This window comes from Vulpes lagopus, chromosome 8 (assembly GCF_018345385.1).
Source record: "Vulpes lagopus strain Blue_001 chromosome 8, ASM1834538v1, whole genome shotgun sequence".
NCBI lineage: Eukaryota > Metazoa > Chordata > Mammalia > Carnivora > Canidae > Vulpes > Vulpes lagopus.
Genome location: NC_054831.1, coordinates 106,712,273 through 106,736,020, shown reverse-complemented (window position 1 = coordinate 106,736,020; position 23,748 = coordinate 106,712,273). Strand labels below are relative to the sequence as shown.

At 39.6% G+C, this 23,748-nt stretch overlaps 2 protein-coding genes across 5 annotated transcripts in view; one reads left to right on the top strand and one right to left on the bottom strand.

The window, feature by feature from the left end:
• The window catches only part of GFM2 (GTP dependent ribosome recycling factor mitochondrial 2), a 55,863-nt gene extending 38,674 nt beyond the window's left edge, over positions 1-17,189 (top strand). For all 3 annotated transcript variants that reach the window (XM_041765310.1, XM_041765311.1, XM_041765312.1), the window contains 6 exons: positions 2,389-2,465; positions 5,684-5,822; positions 10,679-10,858; positions 12,257-12,372; positions 16,269-16,451; positions 16,918-17,189. In XM_041765310.1, coding sequence (XP_041621244.1) covers positions 2,389-2,465; positions 5,684-5,822; positions 10,679-10,858; positions 12,257-12,372; positions 16,269-16,451; positions 16,918-17,055 — 833 coding nt within the window. In that variant the 3' untranslated portion in view covers positions 17,056-17,189. The remainder of the gene's footprint in view (positions 1-2,388; positions 2,466-5,683; positions 5,823-10,678; positions 10,859-12,256; positions 12,373-16,268; positions 16,452-16,917) is intronic.
• Positions 17,190-17,319: 130 nt separating this feature from the next.
• HEXB (hexosaminidase subunit beta) overlaps positions 17,320-23,748 on the bottom strand; it is a 28,782-nt gene continuing 22,353 nt past the window's right edge. For both annotated transcript variants that reach the window (XM_041765318.1, XM_041765319.1), the window contains 8 exons: positions 23,402-23,531; positions 21,859-22,039; positions 21,135-21,221; positions 19,845-19,917; positions 19,006-19,180; positions 18,119-18,209; positions 17,853-17,957; positions 17,320-17,483 (listed from right to left, as the gene is read on the bottom strand). In XM_041765318.1, coding sequence (XP_041621252.1) covers positions 17,435-17,483; positions 17,853-17,957; positions 18,119-18,209; positions 19,006-19,180; positions 19,845-19,917; positions 21,135-21,221; positions 21,859-22,039; positions 23,402-23,531 — 891 coding nt within the window. In that variant the 3' untranslated portion in view covers positions 17,320-17,434. The remainder of the gene's footprint in view (positions 17,484-17,852; positions 17,958-18,118; positions 18,210-19,005; positions 19,181-19,844; positions 19,918-21,134; positions 21,222-21,858; positions 22,040-23,401; positions 23,532-23,748) is intronic.

Here is a 23,748-nt window from a genome sequence, read left to right as displayed (position 1 = left end):
ATGGTATATAAATATGATTTCAGCTGTATTATTTCCACTTAGCTTTGGCTACATATTACGGAAGCCCCCCAAATAACAGATATTTTAATGAAAAGTTTATTTCTCTCCCTTGTAAAATATGACTTGAGTTGGTAGCCCAGGGTCAGAGGGTGGCTCTACCAGGTCACTAGGCACCCAGCCTCCAGTTTTTCCGCCTTGACTCTGAGTGCATAGCTCCAGTCCTTAGTTACAGCACAGTGGCTACTAGAGCCTTTGGCATCACGGAGGAGTTCCTGACAGAGGAATGGAGTAAGGAGGAAGAAGATGTGTTCCTTTTAAGATTCCTTCTTGAGTACTGAGGAGGAAAGAAAGGGGAAGATCCTTAGCCACATTAGGGGTTCTAGTTCCTCACCATTGGAACTGGAGTTCACATGAAAGAAGTCTGAGTACTGGTCTAAGACAGCCCCCTAAATACTGGAGGAAGCTAGGTCTCTGCTTCTCTAGTTGGCAAAGAAATAGCATTAAGCTAAAACAAGTGTAGCAGCAGTTTTCTTGTCACCTTAAAATGCCATGAGGTCAACTAAGTGTAGTCTTGACTCCAGGGGAGGAGGATCAGGCTGCCCATTTACATTAGACCCCAAACAAGATATCTGAGTTTTTAAAAATATGTTTGAAAGTCACTTCAAACATAATGTGAGCACATGAATTCAAATTGTGGGATTGAGGTTAAGTTATACCGGCCAATTTTAAATTTCCTGCCTCAGCTTTAACTCCTTGAGGAGAAGTTTGGTGTCCAAACTAAGTCTCAGGGCATTAGCTTAGAGGTCCCAAGCCCCACTGGGCAGGGGATGTCCTAGAGTCCTCCTTAGACTTCTTTCAAACAGATCTCCATATTCTTTTTTCTGGCCCTCCATTGTATTTAACCCATAATCATGTTTTTAGCACTTGACACCCCGTTTTCATCTCAATACACTCCTGAAGGATAGATTTATAAGTGTTTTTGAATGAATTTATTTATAATAAATTTTCTGTGTTTTCATTCCAAAAGCTACAGTGTCATAAGCATTCTTTCTTTCTTTGAAAATCTGAAGATAAGATACTATCTAAAATAATGCCCCTTAACTTTAACGTATATAATACATCTCTTGGAATTCTTGTTAAGTGCAGACTCTGATTCAGTCTGGAACCTGAGATTTGTATTTCTAACAGGTTCCCCGGTGATGCCGGTGTTGCTGGTCCTTGGACCCGACTAGAGGATGTCAGGAGTCTAGAAGAGCACAATGCTATAGAAATACAATATCCACTTTAACCTAAAATTGTCTTAGAGCCACATAAAAAAAAAAGTTAAACTGGCAAAATTAATTTTGATAATGTATTTTATTTAACTCAGTATATCAAAAACAGTACCATTTCAACATGTAATCAATATAAAAAATTAATGAGATATTTTACTTTCTTTTCATATTAAGTCTTTGAAACCTAGTGTGTATTTTATACATAGAGCACATGTCAGTTTGTACTGGTAATATCCTAATGAGTCGGCTACTGACTACTACTTGGACAGTGCATGTCTAGAAGTTTGTATTCCTGCTTTATGTCCCTAAAACCACTTTAAATGTGTGGCTGATGAGGTTGGTTCTTTAATCCATTGCTCAACTCTTCAGCCACATTTTATGTCCGTGAAACTTCTAACATCTCTTGTAAAGAGGGACAATACATTTAACAGTTAGTTGATTGTATTTAAATGTCATATGACTTCAGAGCCCATATTTAATGTAAATAGTTTTATTTCCTCTTTGGGTGCGATAGTTCAGCATAGAGTGATCATATTAGCATTTCTTTCTTCAGTTTAATTTAGTTTCCTTTTGTCAGTTTCTCAATATTGCTTCTGTTTCTGAAGGCATTTTGCTCTTTTGTCAGCTCCTAGATTGATCTATGGTTACTGTCCAAATTAAAACTCTTCAGTGGCTTCCCAGTGTCAATACAGACTCTTCACCTCAGCTTATGAAACCTTATGTGATATGATTCCTGGCACACCTTCACCACCTCATCTGATGCTGCTCCCCCTTTTACCCACTAATATCCAGCTACTCTGGCTATATCTTGTTATTTTTACGTTAGCAGTACCCGTCCTAGTACAGCCATTTTCTGTGTCTGGTATTCTTTTTCTTCAGGATTTTTGTGCCCTCATTTAAGTTATCTTGGAGAGGCCTTTTGCAAATCATTCATTCTCAGATAACCTCCTATCACTATCTTACTATTTTCTTTTGTTCTCTATAAAGCATTTATAACCATTTGAATTCTTTTTTTCAAAGTTTGTTTGCTAGTTCATTCTTTCCCCCTTTAATACTTATTTTACATTATCTAAAAAATGAATTGTAGAGATAACAGTTACCGTTTATGCTCTAGATTTGGATTATGCATTGAAATGCCTTCAGCGTGAAGATCCCAGTTTGAAAGTGAAGCTAGATCCTGACTCTGGACAGGTACACATTTTATTAATTAATCCCAGAAATCCTTCAATAATAGCATTTGTGTGTCTGTATGTGTGTGTGTTTAAATGCATAGATCTAAAAGAGCTTGATCTGGGCCTCTGAAAGAAAAAATTTCTCTCATAATACAAATTTCTGATTATAACATTGACTGTCAAGCTGTTAGTTTCTCAATACAATTACTTACACTTCACTTTTGTAAACCACTCTTTGTCATTTCAGCTTTCCAGAAGACAACCTTTTGTGAAATTTTGAAATAAGGTTCAGCCCCAAGACAAAGCCTTGAGCCTTTAATGCTAAGGCTTATAGACTGAGCATACTAAAGGGAGGATGCACAGGTGCTTTTAATGTCACTGTGGGGGAACAGTGACTGCTTACACCCTAACAGAGTGGGAGGAAGTAAAGCTAAAGTAGGCGGTATGAAGTTTGTTGTGTATGTTATATTACAGTAGAAGGACACATGTTCCATTCTTCATCTTTTAAGAAGGCAGGGTAAAGTGTATATAAAATTTTAGAGAAAGTTTCTTTAAAAGATTGTACATTTGTCTTTACAGATAAATTGATTTAGTTAATCTGAAAAACAGGGATATTTTATTTCCTAAATGCCAGCTAAATGAGGTAGTGATTTATTAATACTGTAGGATAAAACAAGCAGTTAAAATGAACAGTTAAAACAAGCAGTTAAAATGAACTTTTTATTTGAAAGAATTTTCATTTAAAAAATGCCAATATTGGGACACTGGGTTGCTTAGCGGTTGAGTGTCTGCCTTTGGCTTAGGGTGGGATCGAGCCCCACCTTGGGCTCCCTGCAGGGAGGGAGCCTGCTCTCCCTCTGCCTGTGTCTCTGCCTCTCTCTCTGTGTCTCTCATGAATAAAGAAATAAAAATAATTAAAGAGTTAAAAATGCCAATATATATATTTTTAATAGCAAATAACACACAAGGATACAAAGTACAAAATTAAAGTTTCCCTTTTTTTTTTTCATTGTCTTTTACACAGGTAACCACTGAAAATGTGAATAACTTTTCACACTACCAGATGTCTTGTGCTGTGTTATAAAGCACAATATATTTTTGCCATATATATTCACATATATATATATATACATATATATATATGTATGTATATATGGGAATATATACACAAACAAATATTCTAACAAGTCATTCTATTTGTATTGTTCTACAACTTATTTTTCACAAATAATCCAATTCTATAACTTTATATTAAAGTACAAAAACTTTACACAGAATAATCCTCTCCTCTTTTTTTTGTTCCTTACATTTATAGTTCTAGTGTAGCAAAAAGATAAAATTAGAACCAGCCAAAGGAAGAGACAAATAGGGCAAAATCTGAGAGGATGCTAAATGTGTATCTTCATTCATCTTCAGGGATGTGTTAACCCTCCCCCCCCCTTTTTTTTAAGATTTTATTTATTTATTTATTCATGAGAGACAGAAAGAGAGAGAGAGAGGCAGAGACACAGGCAGAGGGAGAAGCAAGCTCCTTGCAGGGAGCCGGATGCGGGACTCGATCCTGGGTGTCCAGGATCAGGCCCTGGACTGAAGGCAGTGCTAAACCGCTGGGCCACCCAGGCTGCCCAACCCTTTTTTTAAAGAGTATTGCCAACCAGGGAGACTCACCCCAGCCCTGTTCAGAGTTCTTATTAAGGCTTGATTACACACTGCTCATGTGGTTGACCTGTAGTTACTAGTACATCCTCTAAGTTGAGACTACACTACCTTTACTCTCCAGGTTAGAACTGATAGGGGCTGTTCCAAAGCCTACATCATAAATCACATCATTAAACAATCTGGTGGGCATAGCCCCCAGACAAGCAAAGACACTTTTGTCGGGCAGCATTCTGGCCTAGAGATAATGTACCAGTAGCTGAGAGAAAGGACCATATCTCTCTTTGGGTGAGGTTGATTCTACACTACATAGGTGGCATAGGAGTTAGATTGAGCAGCTATGGGTCCCTTGCACTACACTGTTTCTCATACACAAAGATATTCTTAAGGAATAACCATTGTTCTACAGAAATTTTCCAAAAAGCATGTCTTAATTGGTTTTGATACAGATTTGACTTGTTCTAACAAAGGCCCTAAATATCTAACAAAGGCCCTAAATATAAAGCTGGTTCAAAGAAGATAAAAGTCAGTTTCTTTGTTGAATAAAGGTCCAAGCTATCCTGAAAGATTTGACTGCTCACAAAACTCTAAGGTGCCCAGGATGATTGGAAAATGCCAATGTTGTTGGGAATGTTTGGGGAAAAGGTTATCCCATCCTCCAGTTAACAAGATGCTGCCCTCATCTGCATTTCTCAAGGCAGTTTCCTACATCTTTAGTAAGAAATGGACTTGGGACGCCTGGGTGGCCTAGCAGTTGAGCCTCTGCCTTTGGCCCAGTGGTGTGATCCTGGGGGTCCTGGGATGGAGTCCCTCATCAAGCCTGCTTCTCCCTCTGCCTACGTCTCTGCTTCTCTCTCTGTGTCTCTCATGAATAAATGAATAAAACCTTTAAAAAAAGAAAAAAGGGCTTTATTATTTCTTTAAAGGGATAAGCCAGAGGTTGCCTGCATCAGTTATACTCATGTCGCATTGACTAGAACCAAGTTATATGGTTGGGGAGTATAGTACTAGCTAGATCCTACTTGCCTGATTAAGCTACCATGTAATAAGGACAGAATAGCCTACCAATTCACTTTTTATTTTTATTTTTTAATTTTTTAAAAAGATTTTGTTTATTCATGAGAGACAGAGAGAAAGAGGCAGAGACGAGAAGGAGAAGCAGGCTCCATGCAGGGAGCCTGATGGTGGGACTCGATCCCGAGTTTCCAGGATCACGCCCTGGGCCTAAGTTGGCGCTAAACTGCTGAGTACCCAGGCTCCCCCAATTCACTTTTTAATTTTTTTTGTTTCTTTTTTTAACTGAGCTATATGCCCAACATGGGACTTGAACTCACAACTCTGAGATCAAGAGTTGCATGCTCTATTGACTAAGCCAGCCAGGTACCCAGCAGTTAATTCCCTTTTAATTGACTTCTTCCACTCAGAAAAGTTAAACTGTTTTGAGGAGGAGCCAAAAAAATTTGCAAAGAAACTCAGTTTGTAATTAACAAAAAAATAGCATTGATATCATACCTTTATATAGTATTCTATGATAAACATAATTTTTTGATTTTGGTTTTATTTTCTTTCTCTTTTAACCAGACCATCCTATGTGGTATGGGGGAGTTACATATTGAGATTATTCATGACCGAATCAAGAGGGAATATGGACTGGAAACCTATTTAGGGCCTCTCCAAGTAGCATACCGAGAAACCATCCTAAATGTAGTTCATGCCACAGGTAAAAAATAAAACATTTAGACTTTGCTATTTCTCTCTCTCTCTCTCTCGCTCTCTCTCACTCTCTCTCACTCTCTCTCTGTCTTTCCAGGATCTGTTTTTCTGAAAGCAGGGTTCACATTCACTAGTATCTTGCATCCTTGGGGATAGGTTTTATATGTTTTCTTGTTTTCTTAGAATTTTGTTCTGCTTTGTTTTAACCCAGCTCTCTTCCTTTACCACTCATTACATCAAGCAAATGATAAGCCTCATCAAAGAAGTACACTTTTCAGTGGTGGTCTTGGGGTAGAATAAGCCCTTGGTGCAGGTGGCTCATGCTAATCCTCAATACCAGAATGAGTATAAGAACTTGAAGTCCCTGTGTTATTTTTACTCAACCACTAGAGTGGAAAATAATATCATCTGTTGCTGGTGATGTTCTTGAGAAAGTACAGTTTTATATTTCTGTCCCAAAATTTAAGAATTCTTGTTTTTTCTGTATATGGTAGTTTCAGTTTGGTTTTCTTAAGCACAGAAACATGACAGTCATGCTTGCTCATCCCCCAAGGAGTAAACCTGGATAGATTTCTGGAAAAAAAAATAAATAAATAAAGAAAAGATACTAAGGATAACTAGAAAAAAAAAGGATAACTAGATGGAAGTCAGTGATTTATTAAAAAAAAAAAAAAAGGCTGGGTGGTTACTTTTCAGTAAAACTTGAAAAATTAGACAAGCAGAATGTAGGAGCAAATGATCTGAGGATTTCTGTTTTGGGATTTTTTATTTGGAAAAACTGAAATGCTGGAAAAATATAAATCTTTAGTTTTTAAAATTTTCTTAGTGTGTACAAGTTGGGGATTGGAGGCAGAGAGAGAGAACTTTTTAAAAAAATTTTTTTTATTTGAGTTCAATTTGCCAACATATAGCATAACACCCAGTGCTCATCCCACCAAGTGCCCCCTCAGTGCCCATCCACCCAGTCACCCCAACCCCCGCCCACCTCTGCTTCCACTACCCCTTGTTTATTTCCCAGAGTTAGGTGTCTGTCATGTTTTGTCACCCTCACTGCTATTTTCACTCATTTTTGAGAGAGAATCTTAAGCAGACTCCACGAGCAGCACAAAGTCCGACGCACAGCTTGATCTCATGATTCTGAGATCATGACCTGACCCAAAATCAAGAGTCAGCTGCTTAGCCTACTAAGCCACCTATATGCCCCTAAATAACATCTTTTTATTAATGTCTGAACTGGTTAGAACATGATAGAAGTTTCCAGAAGTCAGAAAGGAAGCTGGAGCAGGAATCTCAGAAAAGAAGTCTGCACCAAAGCTACTGGCTATTCTGGAGGTATCTGTAGTAGTTATCTCTCACCTAATACTTGAAGGTCACATGATCATGCAAATAATGAACTACTAGAAAAGTCTCCATAAAAGAAGAGGACAAGGAAACTTGTTTATATCTGGGGGCAAGAGTCAAAATTTCTAAGAATTTGTAATCATTGGCTTCTGGATAGGGTTTTTAGTCTAAATTCATAAGAACCAGGTTTAGGAAGAAAAACTCTAGAGAAGAATTTAGTATAAAGTGCTAATGGAGGGGCAGCCCGGGTGGCTCAGCGTTTTAGCGCCTCCTCAACCCAGGGCCTGATCCTGGAGACCCGGGATCGAGTCCCCCGTTGGGCTCCCCGCATGGAGCCTGCTTCTCCCTCTGCCTGTGTCTCTGCCTCTCTCTCTCTCCCTCTGTGTCTGTCATGAATAAATAAATAAAATCTTAAAAAAAAAAAAAAAAGTGCTAATGGAGGGCAGCCTTGGGTAGCTCAGCGGTTTAGCACCACGTTGGCCCAAGGTGTGATCCTGTAGACCTGGGATCGAGTCCCGTGTCGGGCTCCCTGCATGGAACCTGCTTCTTTCTCTGTCTGTGTCTCTGCCTCTCTCTCTCTCTCTCCTCTCTGTCTCTCTGTGTCTCTCATAAATAAATAAAATCTTTAAAAAATAATAAAGTGCTAATGGAAAAAACAAACATAGATAAATGTATCTTTAACCCATTCTGCAAAGAAAATCCCACAGATAAAGGAGTATTAATTTACAATTCAAAAAATATTTTAAAATTACAGTATCATGAGAAAAGGCAGTGAGCATAAAAGCAGTAGAAACAGCATCAGTCAGAACAGTTAAGGCTTCTCATATTGGAATTATTGGATGCAGAATATAAAAGAAGGATATTTATTTTTGAAGAAATAAAAGATAAAACCTATTAGGAACAAGAGACCATTGGAATAAGCAATAGAACATTATGGTGTATTAAAAAGAAAGGAAATGCTCAATATTGGTGGGGGCATGTCATAAGCATACAGGAACCAACTTGAAGAGGCTCTACTGGCCATATTTGAATGAACTAGAATAGCATTTAAGTCTAATAGGTATAGGCCATTGAGACAAAGTAGGGATTCGTGAGTCCCCTACTAACAATAGATAAACAAATGGGAAAGAAGAGGGGATTCTTCCTTAGAGTGGAATGCCAACTGCTGACTCTTAGATGCTAAGACAGGAGGGTTGGAGTGGGAAAATAGTAATTTTGTAGTTACTGTGATTGTTTAATATTGGGTATCTTGTTGAGGAGCACCATATCTTTGCATAGTCTTTGAAGTGTCTCCGCACAGAGTGCTTATTAGTTGCAAGGTAAAAAAAACCACTAAGTAGATGCTGTAGTAATATGATAATGCATCACTAATGAGGGGCAGGTTGGCATTGTGTACATCCACAAAATTTTTAAAAGTTAAAAGTTACAACAAAAGTTAAAAGGCCAAGTTAAATGGACAACCATAGTATTCATTGATAAGAAGATTAAATATTGTGAAGCCACCAAGTTTACCCAAAGAAGTGTATCAGACATGAGTATATATTATAAAACCACAGTGGTTATGATACTAATTAAGCTAGAAACAGACAGACTATTGGAACACACTAGAAAACCTAGAAGCAGACTACTACATATTTGGAAATTTAATTTATGCAAGAGTGTTATTACAGTCAGTGTTATTACAGGCAAAGGATGGATTGACTAATAAATGGGCCTGTGATAATTATCCATATGGAAAGAGATTTAATTAGATTCCTACCCCATGCCATAACCAAAAATCACTTCCAACTGAATCAGAAAACTTAAACGTGGGGGTGCCTGGCTGGCTCAGCCAATAAAGTGTATGACTCTTGAGTTCAGGATTGTGAATTTGAGCCCCACATCAGGTGTAGAGATTATTTAAGAAATAAAATATTAAAAAAACCTAAACATGAAAGAAGAATTGCAAATTTTCCTTATATAGCACAAAAGTATAAAGAAAAAGAAATGCTAATATATGAAAAACAGCAAACCCCAAAATTTTATGAAAGGCAGACCTTCAAATTTTGAAAAAAAGTACAGAATTATCTTACTAACCAGGTTAGGGTAGGACTTCCATAACACCAGAAGTTGAAACTATGAACCCATCTATATGCTGCCTACAAGAGGCTCATTTCAGACAGACACCTGCAGATTGAAAGTGAATGGAGGGTCCCAGGTGGCTCAGTCAAGTGTCTGCTTTGGTGCCTTTGGCTCAGGCATGATCCCAGAGTCCTGGGATCAAGCCCTGCATTGGGCTCCCTAGTCAGCGGGGAGCCTGCTTCTCCCTCTGCCCTTCCCACCCGCTTGTTCTCTCTCTCTCTCTTTCTCTTTCTGTCTCTCTCTCTAAATAAACAAAAAAACAAAATCTTAAAAAAAATGTGAAGCAAAAGAAGTTGCAGGGTACATAATAGAATAGCAAATTCAAAACAACTGAGTGAACTGTATTGTTGAGGAATACATGCATATGTGGTATGACTGGAAAATCAGGGATGATTGTATCATGATAGTGGTTGCTTTGGAAGGCTTGTAGGTTTCTGGTAATGGTCTATTTCTGTGTAGTTCTAGGTTTCATAAATATTCCCTTTATTTTTAGCTTATGCATATGTTTATATATTTTTAAGTAAAAAATATTTCATAATATAAAAATAAGCTTAAAAAGGAATTATAAAGAGGAATTGTAGGTTATAATTTTTAGTTTGAATTTGGGCTATGTGTCGTTCTGTTACACGGTCCCTCACGTAAATACAGCATAGTTTTGGTGACAGCTATAGGTTGTTAGCAAATGAGAGATACTTTAAAAAAAAGTCACTAGTTTTGAGAAAAATCATAATGCATAAAACATTACTGGAAGAGGGGACCCCTGGGTGGCTCAGTGGTTTAGCGGCTTGCCTTTGGCCCGGGGTGTGATCCTGGAGTGTCGGGATCGAGTCCGCATCAGGCTCCCTGCATGGAGCCTGCTTCTCCCTCTGCCTGTGTTTCTGTCTCTCTGTCTCTGTCTCTCTGTGTCTCGTGAATGAATAAATAAAATCTTTAAAAAACATTACTAGAAGAATATGGAATTTAGCAGTTTGTGGGGTGAGAGGGTTAAAAAGCCTTTTAATTTTCATTAGATAACCTTTTGTACTCTAAATGTTTTACTGTTAAATAACAGTTTTGCAATTAAAAGAATTTCACTCATGTAAGATATTTCAGAAAGTTTAAATGTGTCATCTGCATATCAAAACTCTGAGATCTTCTTCCATAACACATCTTAACACTGAAGTAACATTAATGAGTGATTCATAGCTGGCTTTTAACATTGGTAAAGAGGGAAGCAAATGCTTTCTTGGTAGAACTTTTTACTCTGACCTGTTCATATTGTATTTAGTGCCACTGTAATGTTTTCTCCCACTTTATCTTCTTTAAGACCTTGAACTTGTTGATGGTAATTTTGTGAGTTGTGGCACCTTGATATCTTTTCTGGAACAAATCTGTGAGGTACTATAATCCATTTATTTATAGATACCTTAGATAGAACTTTAGGAGACAAACGACATCTTGTGACCGTAGAACTGGAAGTAAAACCAAATGAAACGTGCTGTGTTACGCCAGTCCTCAAGTATGCTGGATGTGTTAGTGAAGACCTTCCAAAGGCCTCCCAAGAGGCCATTGAAAATGGAATTCACAGTGCGTGCCTCCAAGGTAAGATACTCAAAGAAGAGTAAGCTTTAGTATCACAATCAACCCCTGAGTCGCTCCTAGTATTATAGATTATTTCAGTCTTTCTTTCTAGCGTTGATAGTGTTTTCTTCTTCCCATTATATGTATGTTACACCCTTTCCATTTTCCCACAGTCCTTGGATATTCTGTTCTGGGTGGGTTTTTTGGGGGGTTTTGTTTGATTGTTTTTTCCCCAGTCTTCACTTTGCTTTTCACTTTTAGAGGTTTCTATGGCTACAGTTTCTAACTCAGCACTTTGTTTAGCTGTATCCAGTCTACTTAAAAGCCCATCAAAAACATTCTTCATTTATTTTACTGTTTTTTATTTCAAGCATTTGTTTTAGTTCTTTCTTAGGACTTCTCTCTCTCTCTGCTTCAATTGCCCATCTCTCTGTTCTGCATGTGGTCTACCTTATTCAAGTCCGTAGTAAATCATGTGACATGATCCTTCCGATATCTTTACCATGTCTGGTTCTGATGTTTGTTCTGTATTCATATTGTGCTTTTGCTTTTTAATATGCCTTGTAATTTTTTCTTGGTGGCCAGAAATGATGTACTGTTTAAAAGGAACTGCTGTAAACACACCTTTAGTAATGTGGAGGTCGGTGTGGGGGAAGGGAAGCATTGTCTAATCCTAGGATTAGGACTCAGTCTTACAGTGAGCCCATGCCTCAGGACTGGGAACTGCACGTGTTTCCCCCAACCCCACGCCCCCACCCCTACCCTGGTTGGATAGGATGGATAGGATGGCTAGGGTAGACTGGAGTTTGGTACTTCACCCAAGTCAGTTAGGTCCTGCTGATGCCCCTGCTGGTTAGGCTCTAGTTAACTAGTTCCTGACAGCAAGCCTTTGTAAGAACAGATTGCTCTGGAGTATTTCAGTGATTTCCTTTCCCTCCTGTTGTTCTGTCGGCAGCATAAGGAGCTTTTTCTCTGACACTTTTGGTAAGAATCTGCTTGAGCTCCTGGAGGTAAATCTCACTGAGTTGTGGGGGTCCCCCTTATGATTTATGACTGGGTGCCCCTGGAGTTTTTAACTCCTAAACTTGTCCACACTGAGCTTCCAGCAGTTCATCAATTATAGTTGAGGTTTTCTTACCCTGGCAGTGGTTCCTGGGCTAGTGAGCCTCTACTCCAGGAAGCTGTGACTTCTGTGTTTACTTGCCTCTCGAGTTTTTTGGGGCAGTGGTTTTGTCCTTTGTCATCTCTCTTATGGATTCCAGAAGAGTTGATTTTTCAGTCTGTTCTGCTGCTTTCTTGCTGGAACAGAGTAACAACTTCTAAACTGCCTTCGTGAACTGGCAACCAGAAGTCCCCTCCCTGTCTTTACTCCTCTTTGCATACTGAGTGCTAACCCAGTTGTTTTTTCCCCTTGCCTAGGACCGTTGCTTGGATCCCCAATTCAAGATGTGGCAATTACTTTACATTCCCTGATAATCCATCCTGGTACCTCCACAACTATGATTTCCGCCTGTGTCTCAAGATGCGTACAAAAGGTATAGAACTGTCCTGTGTTATCCTTTTTGCTTTACGGTGACTCTCCTGACAGTGGTGCACCATTGCTCCACAGGCAGCTGTGCTTCGCATGGCCTTAAACTTGTTGCCTTTTGAGCCTTAGAGTCAATAAGAGTTTTTTTTTACCTTAGAGAGTCTTTGATTTCTTAATCACCAGGGTTATTTTTGAAAGAGGACCTAGGAAATTACTCTTTAACATGATGGCCAGGGGATCCCTGGGTGGCGCAGCGGTTTTGCGCCTGCCTTTGGCCCAGGGCGCGGTCCTGGAGACCCGGGATTGAATCCCACGTCAGGCTCCCGGCATGGAGCCTGCTTCTCCCTCTGCCTGTGTCTCTGCCTCTCTGTCTCTCTGTGACTATCATAAAAAAAAAACAAAAACAAAAAAAAAACATGATGGCCAGGAAATATCTTCTGATTTTGACAAAGAGGCAGGTTTCCTTAACTGGCATTTCTGGTTTCCCCATCCCAGACACACAGGTGTTAGAAGTAAGCTTGGTGGTTTGAGTAGGGGACGTTTTGGGGGCCACCCGGGCCCAAGATGAACTATAATCTAAAGGACATTAAAGATGTAATGTTGGTTCCAATTCTGGAGTTCCTGTTTGAGTAAGATTACCTTAGTCAAGGATCACTGAAATCAGAGAAGTCTCATTGAAAAAAAAAAAAAAAGAAAAAAGATTCAGGATAAGCACCTAACCTTATGAAAGTATCAAGCAATCTGGTCTTCTTGGAATGGTTACCTCCCTACATGTCCTTGAGCATCTTGCCTCAGTAAGCTACCAGAGCTGAATTAAGCTAAATGGTGACTCCATGCATTCCTCTCAGAGTGGGAAGGCTATACTTTTGTAGGTGACTGATGTGCATTAAAACACTTGCTTTTTAAAACAATTTTCTAAAATTTTAGACTGTGTTTGAGACTTCATTTTCTACAGCTCATTTGAATCCACAATTATAAAAAGTTGATGTAAATACCCTAAGTCCCTGACTTAGGAAGGTGGAATGAATGAATGAATGAATGAATGAATGAATGAATTTATTTATTTATTTATGTATTTATTAAGGTGGAATTTAATGTCTTTCTCTCTTTTTTTTAAAGATCTTATTTTTTTTATTTGAGAGAGAATGCAAGAATGAGCAAGGGGGGAGGAACAGAGGGAGAGGGAGAAGCTGACTCTCCACTGAGCAGGGAGCCCAGTGTGGGACTTGATTCCAGAACCCTGGGATCATGACCTGAGCTGAAGGCAGACGCTTCACTAACTGACCCACCAAGGTGCCCCTTAATGTCTCTGTGTGTTCAGGTGTGTAGTATTTTTTTTTTTTTTTTTAAGATTTTGTTTATTTATTCACAAGAGACACAGAGAGGGGCAGAGACATAGAAGAGGGAGAAGCAGGCTCCGTGCAGGGAGCCTGACATTGGACTCGATCCCAGGACCCCAGGGTCATGCCCTGAGCCAAAGGCAAACGGTTAACTGATGAGCCACCCAGGCGTTCCCATTCTCCCTCCGCCCCCCACCCCTTTTATTTTAAAGTAGGCTCTATGCCCAGTGTGGAGATCAAGTTCTGAGCTGAGTACCAGAGTCTGACATTTAATTGACTGAGCCACCCAGACACCCCTCAGGTCCATACTTCCTAAAATTTTTTTATTTAAAAAAACTGTACATTCCAAAAGCATTATTTAAATATTGTTTGCTTGGGAGCACCTGTGGCTCAGTCGGTTGAGTGTCTGCCTTTGGTTCAGGTCTTGATCTCAGGGTGCTGAGATCAAGCCCCGTATCGGGCTCCCTGCTCATCAGGGAGTCTGCTGCTCTCTCCCTCTCCCTCTGCCCCTTCCCACTGCTTGTTCTTTCTTTCTCAAATAAATCTTTATTTTTTTTTAATTTTTTATTTATGACGGTCACACACACACACACACACACACAGAGAGAGAGAGAGAGAGAGAGAGAGAGAGAGGCAGAGACACAGGCAGAGGGAGAAGCAGGCTCCATGCACTGGGAGCCCAACATGGGATTCGATCCCGGGTCGCCAGGATCGCGCCCTGGGCCAAAGGCAGGCGCTAAACCGCTGCGCCACCCAGGGATCCCTGGAATACGGGAGGAACTAGTAGGGAGGAGACAGTCCGGGACAGAGAAGGGCCTGGGTCTGAACGAGCTTGTTGGCAATGGGAATGGAAATCTTACAGCTACTTGGGGAAAGGAAAGTCAGAGATGCACGGCCAGGTGAACTGAAGATTATGAAGTCATCCACAGAGTAGGAAAGCACACAGTAATGTTTGTGAAAGGAAATGATGGGGTCATCTTGGGTTGCTCTGTGATACTTGGACACTGTCGCAAAGCAGGCCAGTGGCGTAAAGGCCGGAGTACTCAGACTGTAGTCTGTGGAATATAAAGGTTTTTGAGGAAGCTACATAGACGTTTTTGAAACTTAAAAGTACGGTTTTGCCAAGAGAAAGAATGTGAAGAGGAAGCTGAGGACAGATGCTGTGTATCTTAGTAACACAGCATTCAGTCCTTTCCTTGTTGCAGCACTTTTCCTTTTAATTCTTATCTTGTTCCACTCCGTTTTGTGCCAAAAGATATTACGTGAAGTGGCAACAAAGCTCTGGATAAGAATTGCAAAAAGAGAGGATTTATAGTTGTTTGCTGATTGATGGTCATTATTTTTTAGTAATATTTTCATTCAAGGACTGTTAGATGTATTTTCTATAGTCGAGCCCTTTCAGTTGGCTAGATTTTAAAGCTATGAAGAACTGATTGTTTTACTATGTGTATGTGTTTTGAAATTTTGATAGAGAATATACTCTTGGTTTTACTCATGCGTCCCATTTTTTTAAAAAAAGATTTTATTTATTTATTCATGAGAGACAGAGAGAGAGGCAGAGACCCAGGCAGAGGGAGAAGCAGGCTCCATGCAGGGAGCCTGATGTGGGACTCGATCCCGCGTCTCCAGGATCACACCCTGGGCCGAAGGCAGACGCTAAACTGCTGAGCCACCCGGGCTGCCCATGTGTCCCATCTTTAATGGTTGGGTGAAGGGCAGGAAAGGAGGTGGTGACAAATCAGGGACGAAAGGGTTCAAGGCCCCAGAACCTTTACTTAACAATACAGGCAGTGGTCATGCCCCCTCTAAGGCCTTAGTATTAAGAAGTGAGGGGTGGGTGGTAGAGCGGGAACAGAACGATGAACAGCTAACCGTAAAGGTGAGGGCACATTCTAGAGCCCCAGCTCCCGTATTTAGTTGCCATTGCTTAGTCTCAGTTTATAACATCCCACCTAATAACCAGAGGCTTAGAATTTATAGGAAATGGTTTTGTTAAACAGTAACATGTTGAACTCTGGCAGGCTCCAGCAGTAAGGCGGCTTTTAAAATCAGACCCACTGGTACTTATGGTCTTAGCAGTGTCCTCCAAAACCCATTACCCAGAGTTTGTCTGATGTAGCAATAGTCTGAGAGACTGTCTCTCCTGGGGACCCTAGTGCTTTCATTTTATCTAGTAACTACTTGCCCTGTGTGCCTCAGTGGCTTTTTTCAGTTTATGGATTTATGTGCTTTTTCTTGCCTTTTGTTGAGAATGTTTGTGTAGTATATTTCTTGATTTGCCCTGACACAGACTATGAGTGGAAGGGGAAAACCATTTTCTTTCATTTTATCTCTGGCCATGTGTTCATAAGTGCTCTATATAACCAAGCTTTACTAAGCACCCCCTGGCCATGTACCTGGTTTATTATCTTTGTAGACAGTGAAAGCAGGCTTATTATGTCTTGTTGCTAGAGCTCTAGGCTTACAAGGACAGGCAAAATTTGTGTTCAAGTGGTTATGAATCTAATGGGAATTTGATTTCTAATTTTAGGAAGGGAGTTTAACACTCTATTAACTTATTTAGGCTCTGAAGAAAGCTGATAAGCAAGTGTTAGAGCCCCTGATGAATCTCGAGGTGACGGTGCCTGGAGATTACCTCAGCCCTGTGCTAGCAGATCTGGCACAAAGAAGAGGGACCATTCAGGAAATCCAGACTCGTCAGGAAAACAAAATTGTTATTGGATTTGTGCCTTTAGCAGAAATTATGGTAGGTACTCAGCGACTGTGAAGTATATATTCTTTTTAATACTGGGGATATTTATGCTGAAAAGTAGACAATCGGGGCTTTAATTTATAGGAGGCCAGGTTAGTTAGGTCTTTGGATTTAAATCGTTAAGGAAATCCAAGGGATAACATCAGCTTGGTGGGATTATTTCCATTCTCCTCAAAGATTGAGCTATGCCATATCAAATTGTGGCGCCAGCCTAAATGGCCATTTTTCCCCCTTCCCAGCACTTACCTTACAGAGTGTGGAGACCAGGGAATACACCTGAAGCTTACCCACACTAGATACCTGCCCTCCACAGTATCTCCCTATCAAATAGTTCCTGCCACAGTGGTTAAGTCACATGAGTAACATCATCACCTTTCCTAATAATGGTGAAGAGCTGAGCCTCACCTCTCTCTTCCTGCTGGTTAAATTTGACAACGGTCTTAAATTTTATTTTGATTAGGGTTATTCAACTGTGCTTCGAACGCTTACATCGGGCTCAGCTACTTTTGCCTTAGAACTATCTAATTATCAAGCTATGAATCCTCAAGACCAATCTATACTGCTCAGCCGGCGAAGTGGCTTGACCCAAGTGCTTTAGGTCTTTGGAGACACACTCGAGAGCACCTACCTACTGCATTTTCTTAAGAAGAATTTTTATTGTTTTACTAAACTGACAGGGGCACTGGAGCTGCGCATTCTGCTCTGTATAATAAACTTGGATGTTGAAAGTTATGTACATGAACTGTATTATGTATCTATAAAGTTATTACTATGGAACATGTTCAGTGTCACCACGATATTTTTTTTGAGCTTCTTTAACAAGATGCCAGTCTTCTATTTGTAATATTTAATGAGATAGAGGTTCAATCTTTAAAAAGATATTTTATTTGAAAACTATATGAAATTTTAATTTCCATGATTTCATAATCAACTTGATTGTAGCGTTTTCTTCTTTAAGCTCATTTTTTGTTTTGTATTCAGTGGTTACAATATCCAGTATAAAGAGGTTCTGCAGCTATTCCCCGGCTAGAACAGATAAAGTATGAATTAGAGAGGTTTTAGATTGATGTTATAGTTTGGATCACTAGCTGTAGCATTCATTAATGAAAAAAGACTGTTAAAGTGGTCAAGATGGAATTAAAAGTTACACCAAGGTCAATATCAGGGCACTCAGGTTATGATAGGGTTGTGGCACCACGCCCCTCATCAGGCTCCCTGCTTCTCCCTCGCTCTTTCTCAAATCAAATCTCTTTTCCATATAGGAATAATTATGTTTCCTACAGAAATTACTGATTAATTATAAACTGGAAACTGTTAGAGGCTATACATTTCTATTTACAGAGAGAAAAAAAAAATCACCCTGGACTTCGTGTCCTTGCTTTGAAAAGGTCTTACCTGACCATTCTGCAGCGGTGAACTGTCAGCCTATTGTAGGCATCCTCTAGGTCTTTGACGTTGCTGTGACTCCACAGTCTTTCACCAACAGCACTTGCCCGGGGCCTGAAAGGTAAACCAACATGTCCACCAAAGCAATTTAAATGCATGTTTTCTTAAGTATCTAAAGTATATGCTTGGGGATATTTCTAGTGCTTCCCCACTTGGAGAAAAAGAAATAAGGCACTTTAATTTGTAATTCACACATTACCACTTAAATTCCATACCATAATCTTGGAGTGAGGTTAGTTGCATCCACATATTCTCCCCACAGACAAGCTTCTCCACCCATGACAAGTTTTTTCTGTTCTGGAGAACCTACATTAAAATCATTGAATTGATAGGAATGAAGTAAGCTGCTCAAAGCTTTTACACAGAGGCAATAACTGGTTTCTCATTCTACCTTTATTGTAGGCCAACACTTCTGGGGTCCACAGAACCGTAGGAGGTATTCATGGTTTTTCACACAAAAAGGGTAGAAAACTTTATCTCCACAGTGCTTGTTACCATATTTTTACTTTATTTCAATTTTATGAAAACTTAATCGGGTACTTGTGACAATTAACTCCTGTGATGCACCTTCTGATTCTCAGAAAATACCTTCTGCAGAAAGGTCAATTCCTAACAGACCTACAGTTTTGAAGTATTTTTTAACACTAAAATCCAACTTCTTGAAGGAAATTTTGTGAAATCTGGTGTAGAAAGCTGGATAAAGTAGAGCTGGTCTTAAGGACAGGGATCTGAGAGCCTAAGGCTCCACCACTCTGTTCCTCTTACTGTCGCCTCCCCGAAGGATGCCTAACTCCTCAGGATCCAAAAACGACACAGCCCGAAACCCATGGAAGTAAACTATAGCCTTCCTTCAGTGTCTTACAGTGGAAAGGCCCATTGAAGGAGATACAAGGTTAATGCAATCCAGAGTCTTTGAACTGTAGGGTAACAATGCTCATTGGTGGAAACAGATACTTTTACAAGGTTTAAAATGAACAGGGCCTTCTCTTTTTCTTAAGAAATCAAGAATCAAACATAAAAGTGAGGATAGTGAGTTGATAATATCCTAGTGGTAAATTAAGGAAGAAAACTAGCCAATCAACGTAATGGGTATGTCACTTACCACTAAAATCAAGAGGGTCCACTTTATAGTAACCTTTCCAGTCTTGTCCATAACTAATCCAATCTAAGTACCAAGGAGCAGAAAGGATGACAGGGAAGCCAGCGGCTGTGACTTGAGCTTGTTCCTCACTATATGATTGAAATTTCCATACTTGAACAATCGTGCCTGGCTGAAGCTATTAAAGTTACAAAGGATATGTACGATTAGGGCCAACAATTACAAATGAAAGTTGAAGCCATCGTAGTTATTAGGAAAGTAACCACCTAAGATTCTTGAAAAAAAAAAAAAAATTTCCCCTTCTTAGTACTAAACACAATGGTTGTAGGGCCTTGAAATTAGAAGTTTCATCAACCCTAAGGTTGGAGATTTCACCTCTGCCTACACAGGACACCAGTTAGGTATAACGGACTAAGGCTTTCTTCCCATCTGTACACTGCTGTTATCCTTACTTGGAAGACGTCACTAACCCTTCTCTAGGGGTAATACTAGTAACTAGATTTGAAACGGTCAGTTACCCAAAGGAAAGTAAAAAGCGTGTTTGTTGACAATTTAAAACTACCTTTGTAGCTATAAAGACTCCTTCATTCTTGTTTGTTCTGCCCTTGTGAAAAAAGAATTTACTTCAAAGTACTCTGATTTGTGACATAATGTGATGGTGGGGGGAGGAACGTGGGAGAGGGTGGAAGGGAGAGATGGAAAGGTGGCACTAATCTCAGTCTACAGAAAGTTTAAAAGGTAAGCTAACTTCCCTGTAATGTTGAGGACAACTGTGCTTCCTTCCAAGATGTTAATAAGTCTCTCTTATTATCAGAATCAAAAGCAGTCTTCATACTTCTCACCTTCACATGATCATCAAAAACTTCTTGCCAGACTATGGCTCCCTTGTTTACAGTTGAAGCAATATCCAAAACCCTACCGTTGGGGGGGAAAAAAGTTATTTCAGAGCACGAGCTTAACAACGTTTAAAGTTTTCTATAAAGGATTGTCATGTTGGCAGGCCTTTCACTGCAGCACAGCTTTATAGCAGAACCTGAAGTTGGGGTTCCTTCTTTCAAGCACATGGCGCAGAATGTCACACAGCAGAGGACTTAAAAGTCATGTGCTGAAGGAATGGGCCAATAATTAGCACGTCCCAAAGTGGGGAAGACATGGCAATTCACAGCGTAGTATATAAACCACAACTTCTGGTAATTTCATGGCTATCTTAGAAGAAACTGATTTGGCCTGTGATGTCAACTACGTAACATTCAACGATTGCTGACAATCCAAAAATACTTCCTGGTATTTAGACAATGCCAATTTTTCTGCAGGATTAGAAAATTAGAATGTAATTTCTTAATTAGAAATTAGATTAGAACATTACATTAATTACATTAATTAGATTACATTAATTAGAATGTAATTTCACACAAAAAGCAAAAGAGGAAAAGGCTGGAATCTGAGCTGCCTTGATTCAAGAGTTGGCAAACGACAGCCCACAGCCTGATTTTGTATGGCTTATCAGCGAGGAATGGTTTTCACACTTGTAAATATTGTTTAAAAAACAAGAATGGGGCCCACGAAGCCTAAAAAAAGATTTTACTCTCTGGGCCTTTAATGAAAAAGCTTACTGATCACTAATCTAGAGCAGTGCCCAGTTTCGGCAATGATCAAGACATCCTATCTCATGCTTTCCAGCATGGGAGCCAGTAGCCTCATCCAGCTGTTGAACACGTGAAATGTGGCTGATCTAAGTCCCTGAATTACAGCCCCATGCAGCTGCGCCTATCGTACTGGACATCACAGGAAGTAAAAGAAATGTTCCTGGAGTTGACCAAAGGGAACGAATTCCACAGGTTGGACGGTGATAAAGACTTCACAGGGAAGCCAGGGCTTCGCACTGAAATCTCTGAGCAGCTGAGTGCTACCCTCCGACACTTCCTGCAAGCCTTAGTCATCATTGCATTGCTTCAAAGAAAGCTGTGGATACTATTTTCTTTTGATGATTTTTCACTGACACTGCATATAACAAAGTATAACAGTATCTACACTTTGACAAGGAGTAGAGAGAAAATGAAACAACTACACAGCTAAAAGTTTTACAAAAGGCACAGATCAAATAAAATAGAAGTTGGCTTACAAAAACTTACTTCTGAACATAGAAAGATTCTAGTTTTTTATAATCTCCACCAAAGCCTTTCCACTTCATGAAATCTCTGATTTCTGGATTGGACTCCCTTCAACAAAAACAGTGATTAAAATTGCATTAGAATTTGATAAACCCAGTCTCTGTCAAGCAGCACACATCCCTACCTTTATTTGTGCAAATTTAAAACTTAAAGTTTTGAGCCTAAAAACTTTATTATGAGGGATGCGTGAGTGGCTCAGTTGGTTAAGCATCTGCCTTCCGCTCAGGTCTGGATCTCAGGGTCCTGGGATCGAGTTCCACATTGGGCTCCTTGCTCACAGGGAACCTGCTTCTCCCTCTCTTCCCTGCTCACGCTCGCTTTCTCAAATCAATAATCTTAAAAGAGAGTAACTTCTTTATGGGTTATCCTAGTTTGCTATTTCATGCCTCTCTTCTCCATCTAAGGCTATTGGCAAAGAGCATTTTTACTTGAAAAAATTCTCCCCCACTTAATCATCGCCCTTCACTGTAGTCTTCAATCTCCACTGTCTCTCACATCTTGATTCTCCTTCCTAAAAGCTTGTATTCTCCAGTTATCTTACTAACTTAAAACCTTGCAAGCAGAGATCTTTCCCCACATCTTCCCTTTTCATGTGGAGACCTCAAATACCTACTTCAAATGCAATGGTTAAAAAAATAAGGATTAAAAAAAAAAAAAAAATAAGGATTTTAAAGAACTGTCATACCAACATTTAAATTCCACTTCGTCTCCTCCCAAGTGAATGAACTGATCTGGAAACACTGCACTAACTTCTTTGAAAAGCTGAGACAGGAAGGAGTAAGTTGAATTCAGAATAGGGTTTATGGGTCCAAAGGTCTCAGACTGCTTATGTCCGTTGTAACATGGAGTCAGGAGGTTTTTCTGACCTAGAAGAAAGAAGTAGTATTTTAATCACGAAGACAAGGCTTTGCACGTGATTATACTATTTTATTTTTAAGCTGTTTTTTTTTTTTTTTTTTTTTAAAGCTGTGAGTTTATACAGAAAAAAATAAGCACATTTACTAGGAGTTACCTTGGTAAATTCCTCCAAGTAAGTAAGATGATGGAACTGATTCTTGAGTTCTATCCCCTGTGCCTGTTTCCTTTTCCATCATTCTATTTTATCTACTTCAAATATCTCAAATATTAATAACTCCCAAATCTCCAGCTCACCCAAACCCTTTTTCTTGAGCTTCAATCTGTATTTCAGATTCCCTGCTCGACACTCTTTTTTATTTTTAAATTTATCTATTTTTTTTTTTGACACTTTTAGATATTCCAGCTGCACTTCACATGCCGTCTAACAAAAGCTAAATTCTCTGTTGAGTAAGTTCCTAGGGTAGCTGCTCCTGCTCCTTCCCTGGAACTTTCCGTCCTTCTCCACACAGCTGGTCAGTTGCCAAGTTCCATGGACCACACACCCAGAATGTCTCTCAGTTCCGTACATTATTTTCCATTCCCATTATCGCCATTCTGGTCTAGGACTTCAGGTTCTTTCTACTTCCAGTCTGTCACCTCTTCCTCACATAGGTTTCCCCGGAGTGTGGTTCCCATTATGTGATGATTCTCCTCTAACTTTCACTTGTTTCCATGTGTCCTGATGGAGCCCACGTTCCTCACCCAAGGCCCCCCTCCCTCTACATGTATTTCATCAGATTTATCTCCCATGTCTGCCCTCAGTATTATCTGAATGAATATAAAGCAAGCATTTATAATTGTTATTTAACCCTCAACAAAATTACATGACAGTTACTACATTTTAGATATGGGGAAACTGAGATGAGACATTCTTTAACATGCTCAGGGCCATTCAGGTTATAAAAAGCAGAAACAGGATTCAAAGCCAGGTTCTGTGGCTCCAGTGCCAGTTCCTAACCACCCTCTAGTGCTTACTATTTGCTGCACTTACACTCCAACTTCTGCCTTTCCTCATGATATTCCCTTTACCAGAAACATAAATGTATTTTTTTTAATCCCTCAAAAGCATTTTAAGTGTCCTTCTCATCCATGAAACCATTTCTTAAAATCACTTAGCATGTTCTACTTGTAATTCCTCTAGCCCTTGTTGTCATACTTTAGGCAGCGCCTAGCCATCGTACCTTGCTCACAATAATTATTCAATTCCATCTGTCGACAGTGCTACTTTTGTGCAAACCACACTTATGAACAAAATGAATAAACACCAGCTCATAAAAGATGGAGGACCTCAGGTACTCATTCTTTGCAACTTGCAGACAGACACTCCTTACCTTTTCCCCAAGACTGTGTATGTCCAGGACTGTCAAATTCGGGTATGACTCGAATCCCTCGTAATCGGGCATATTCAATTACTGTATGGACGTCACTTGGTGTATAAACGTGAGACAAAGAATAGCTTCCCTATAAAAGCCATATTTATTAAAATATATGGAATGGATCTGTCCAGGATACTCTCAACAGTTGTATTTGCACAATGATACTGGACAAGTCATTTTTCTAGTATCACAATGTATTAAATAGTCCTATGTGATGTTGGAGGACTCAGTTTTAAAAATTTTTCTTTAATCCCCACATTTTATTTACTTATTCATTCATTCAAGCCCAGTGGTGCAGTGGT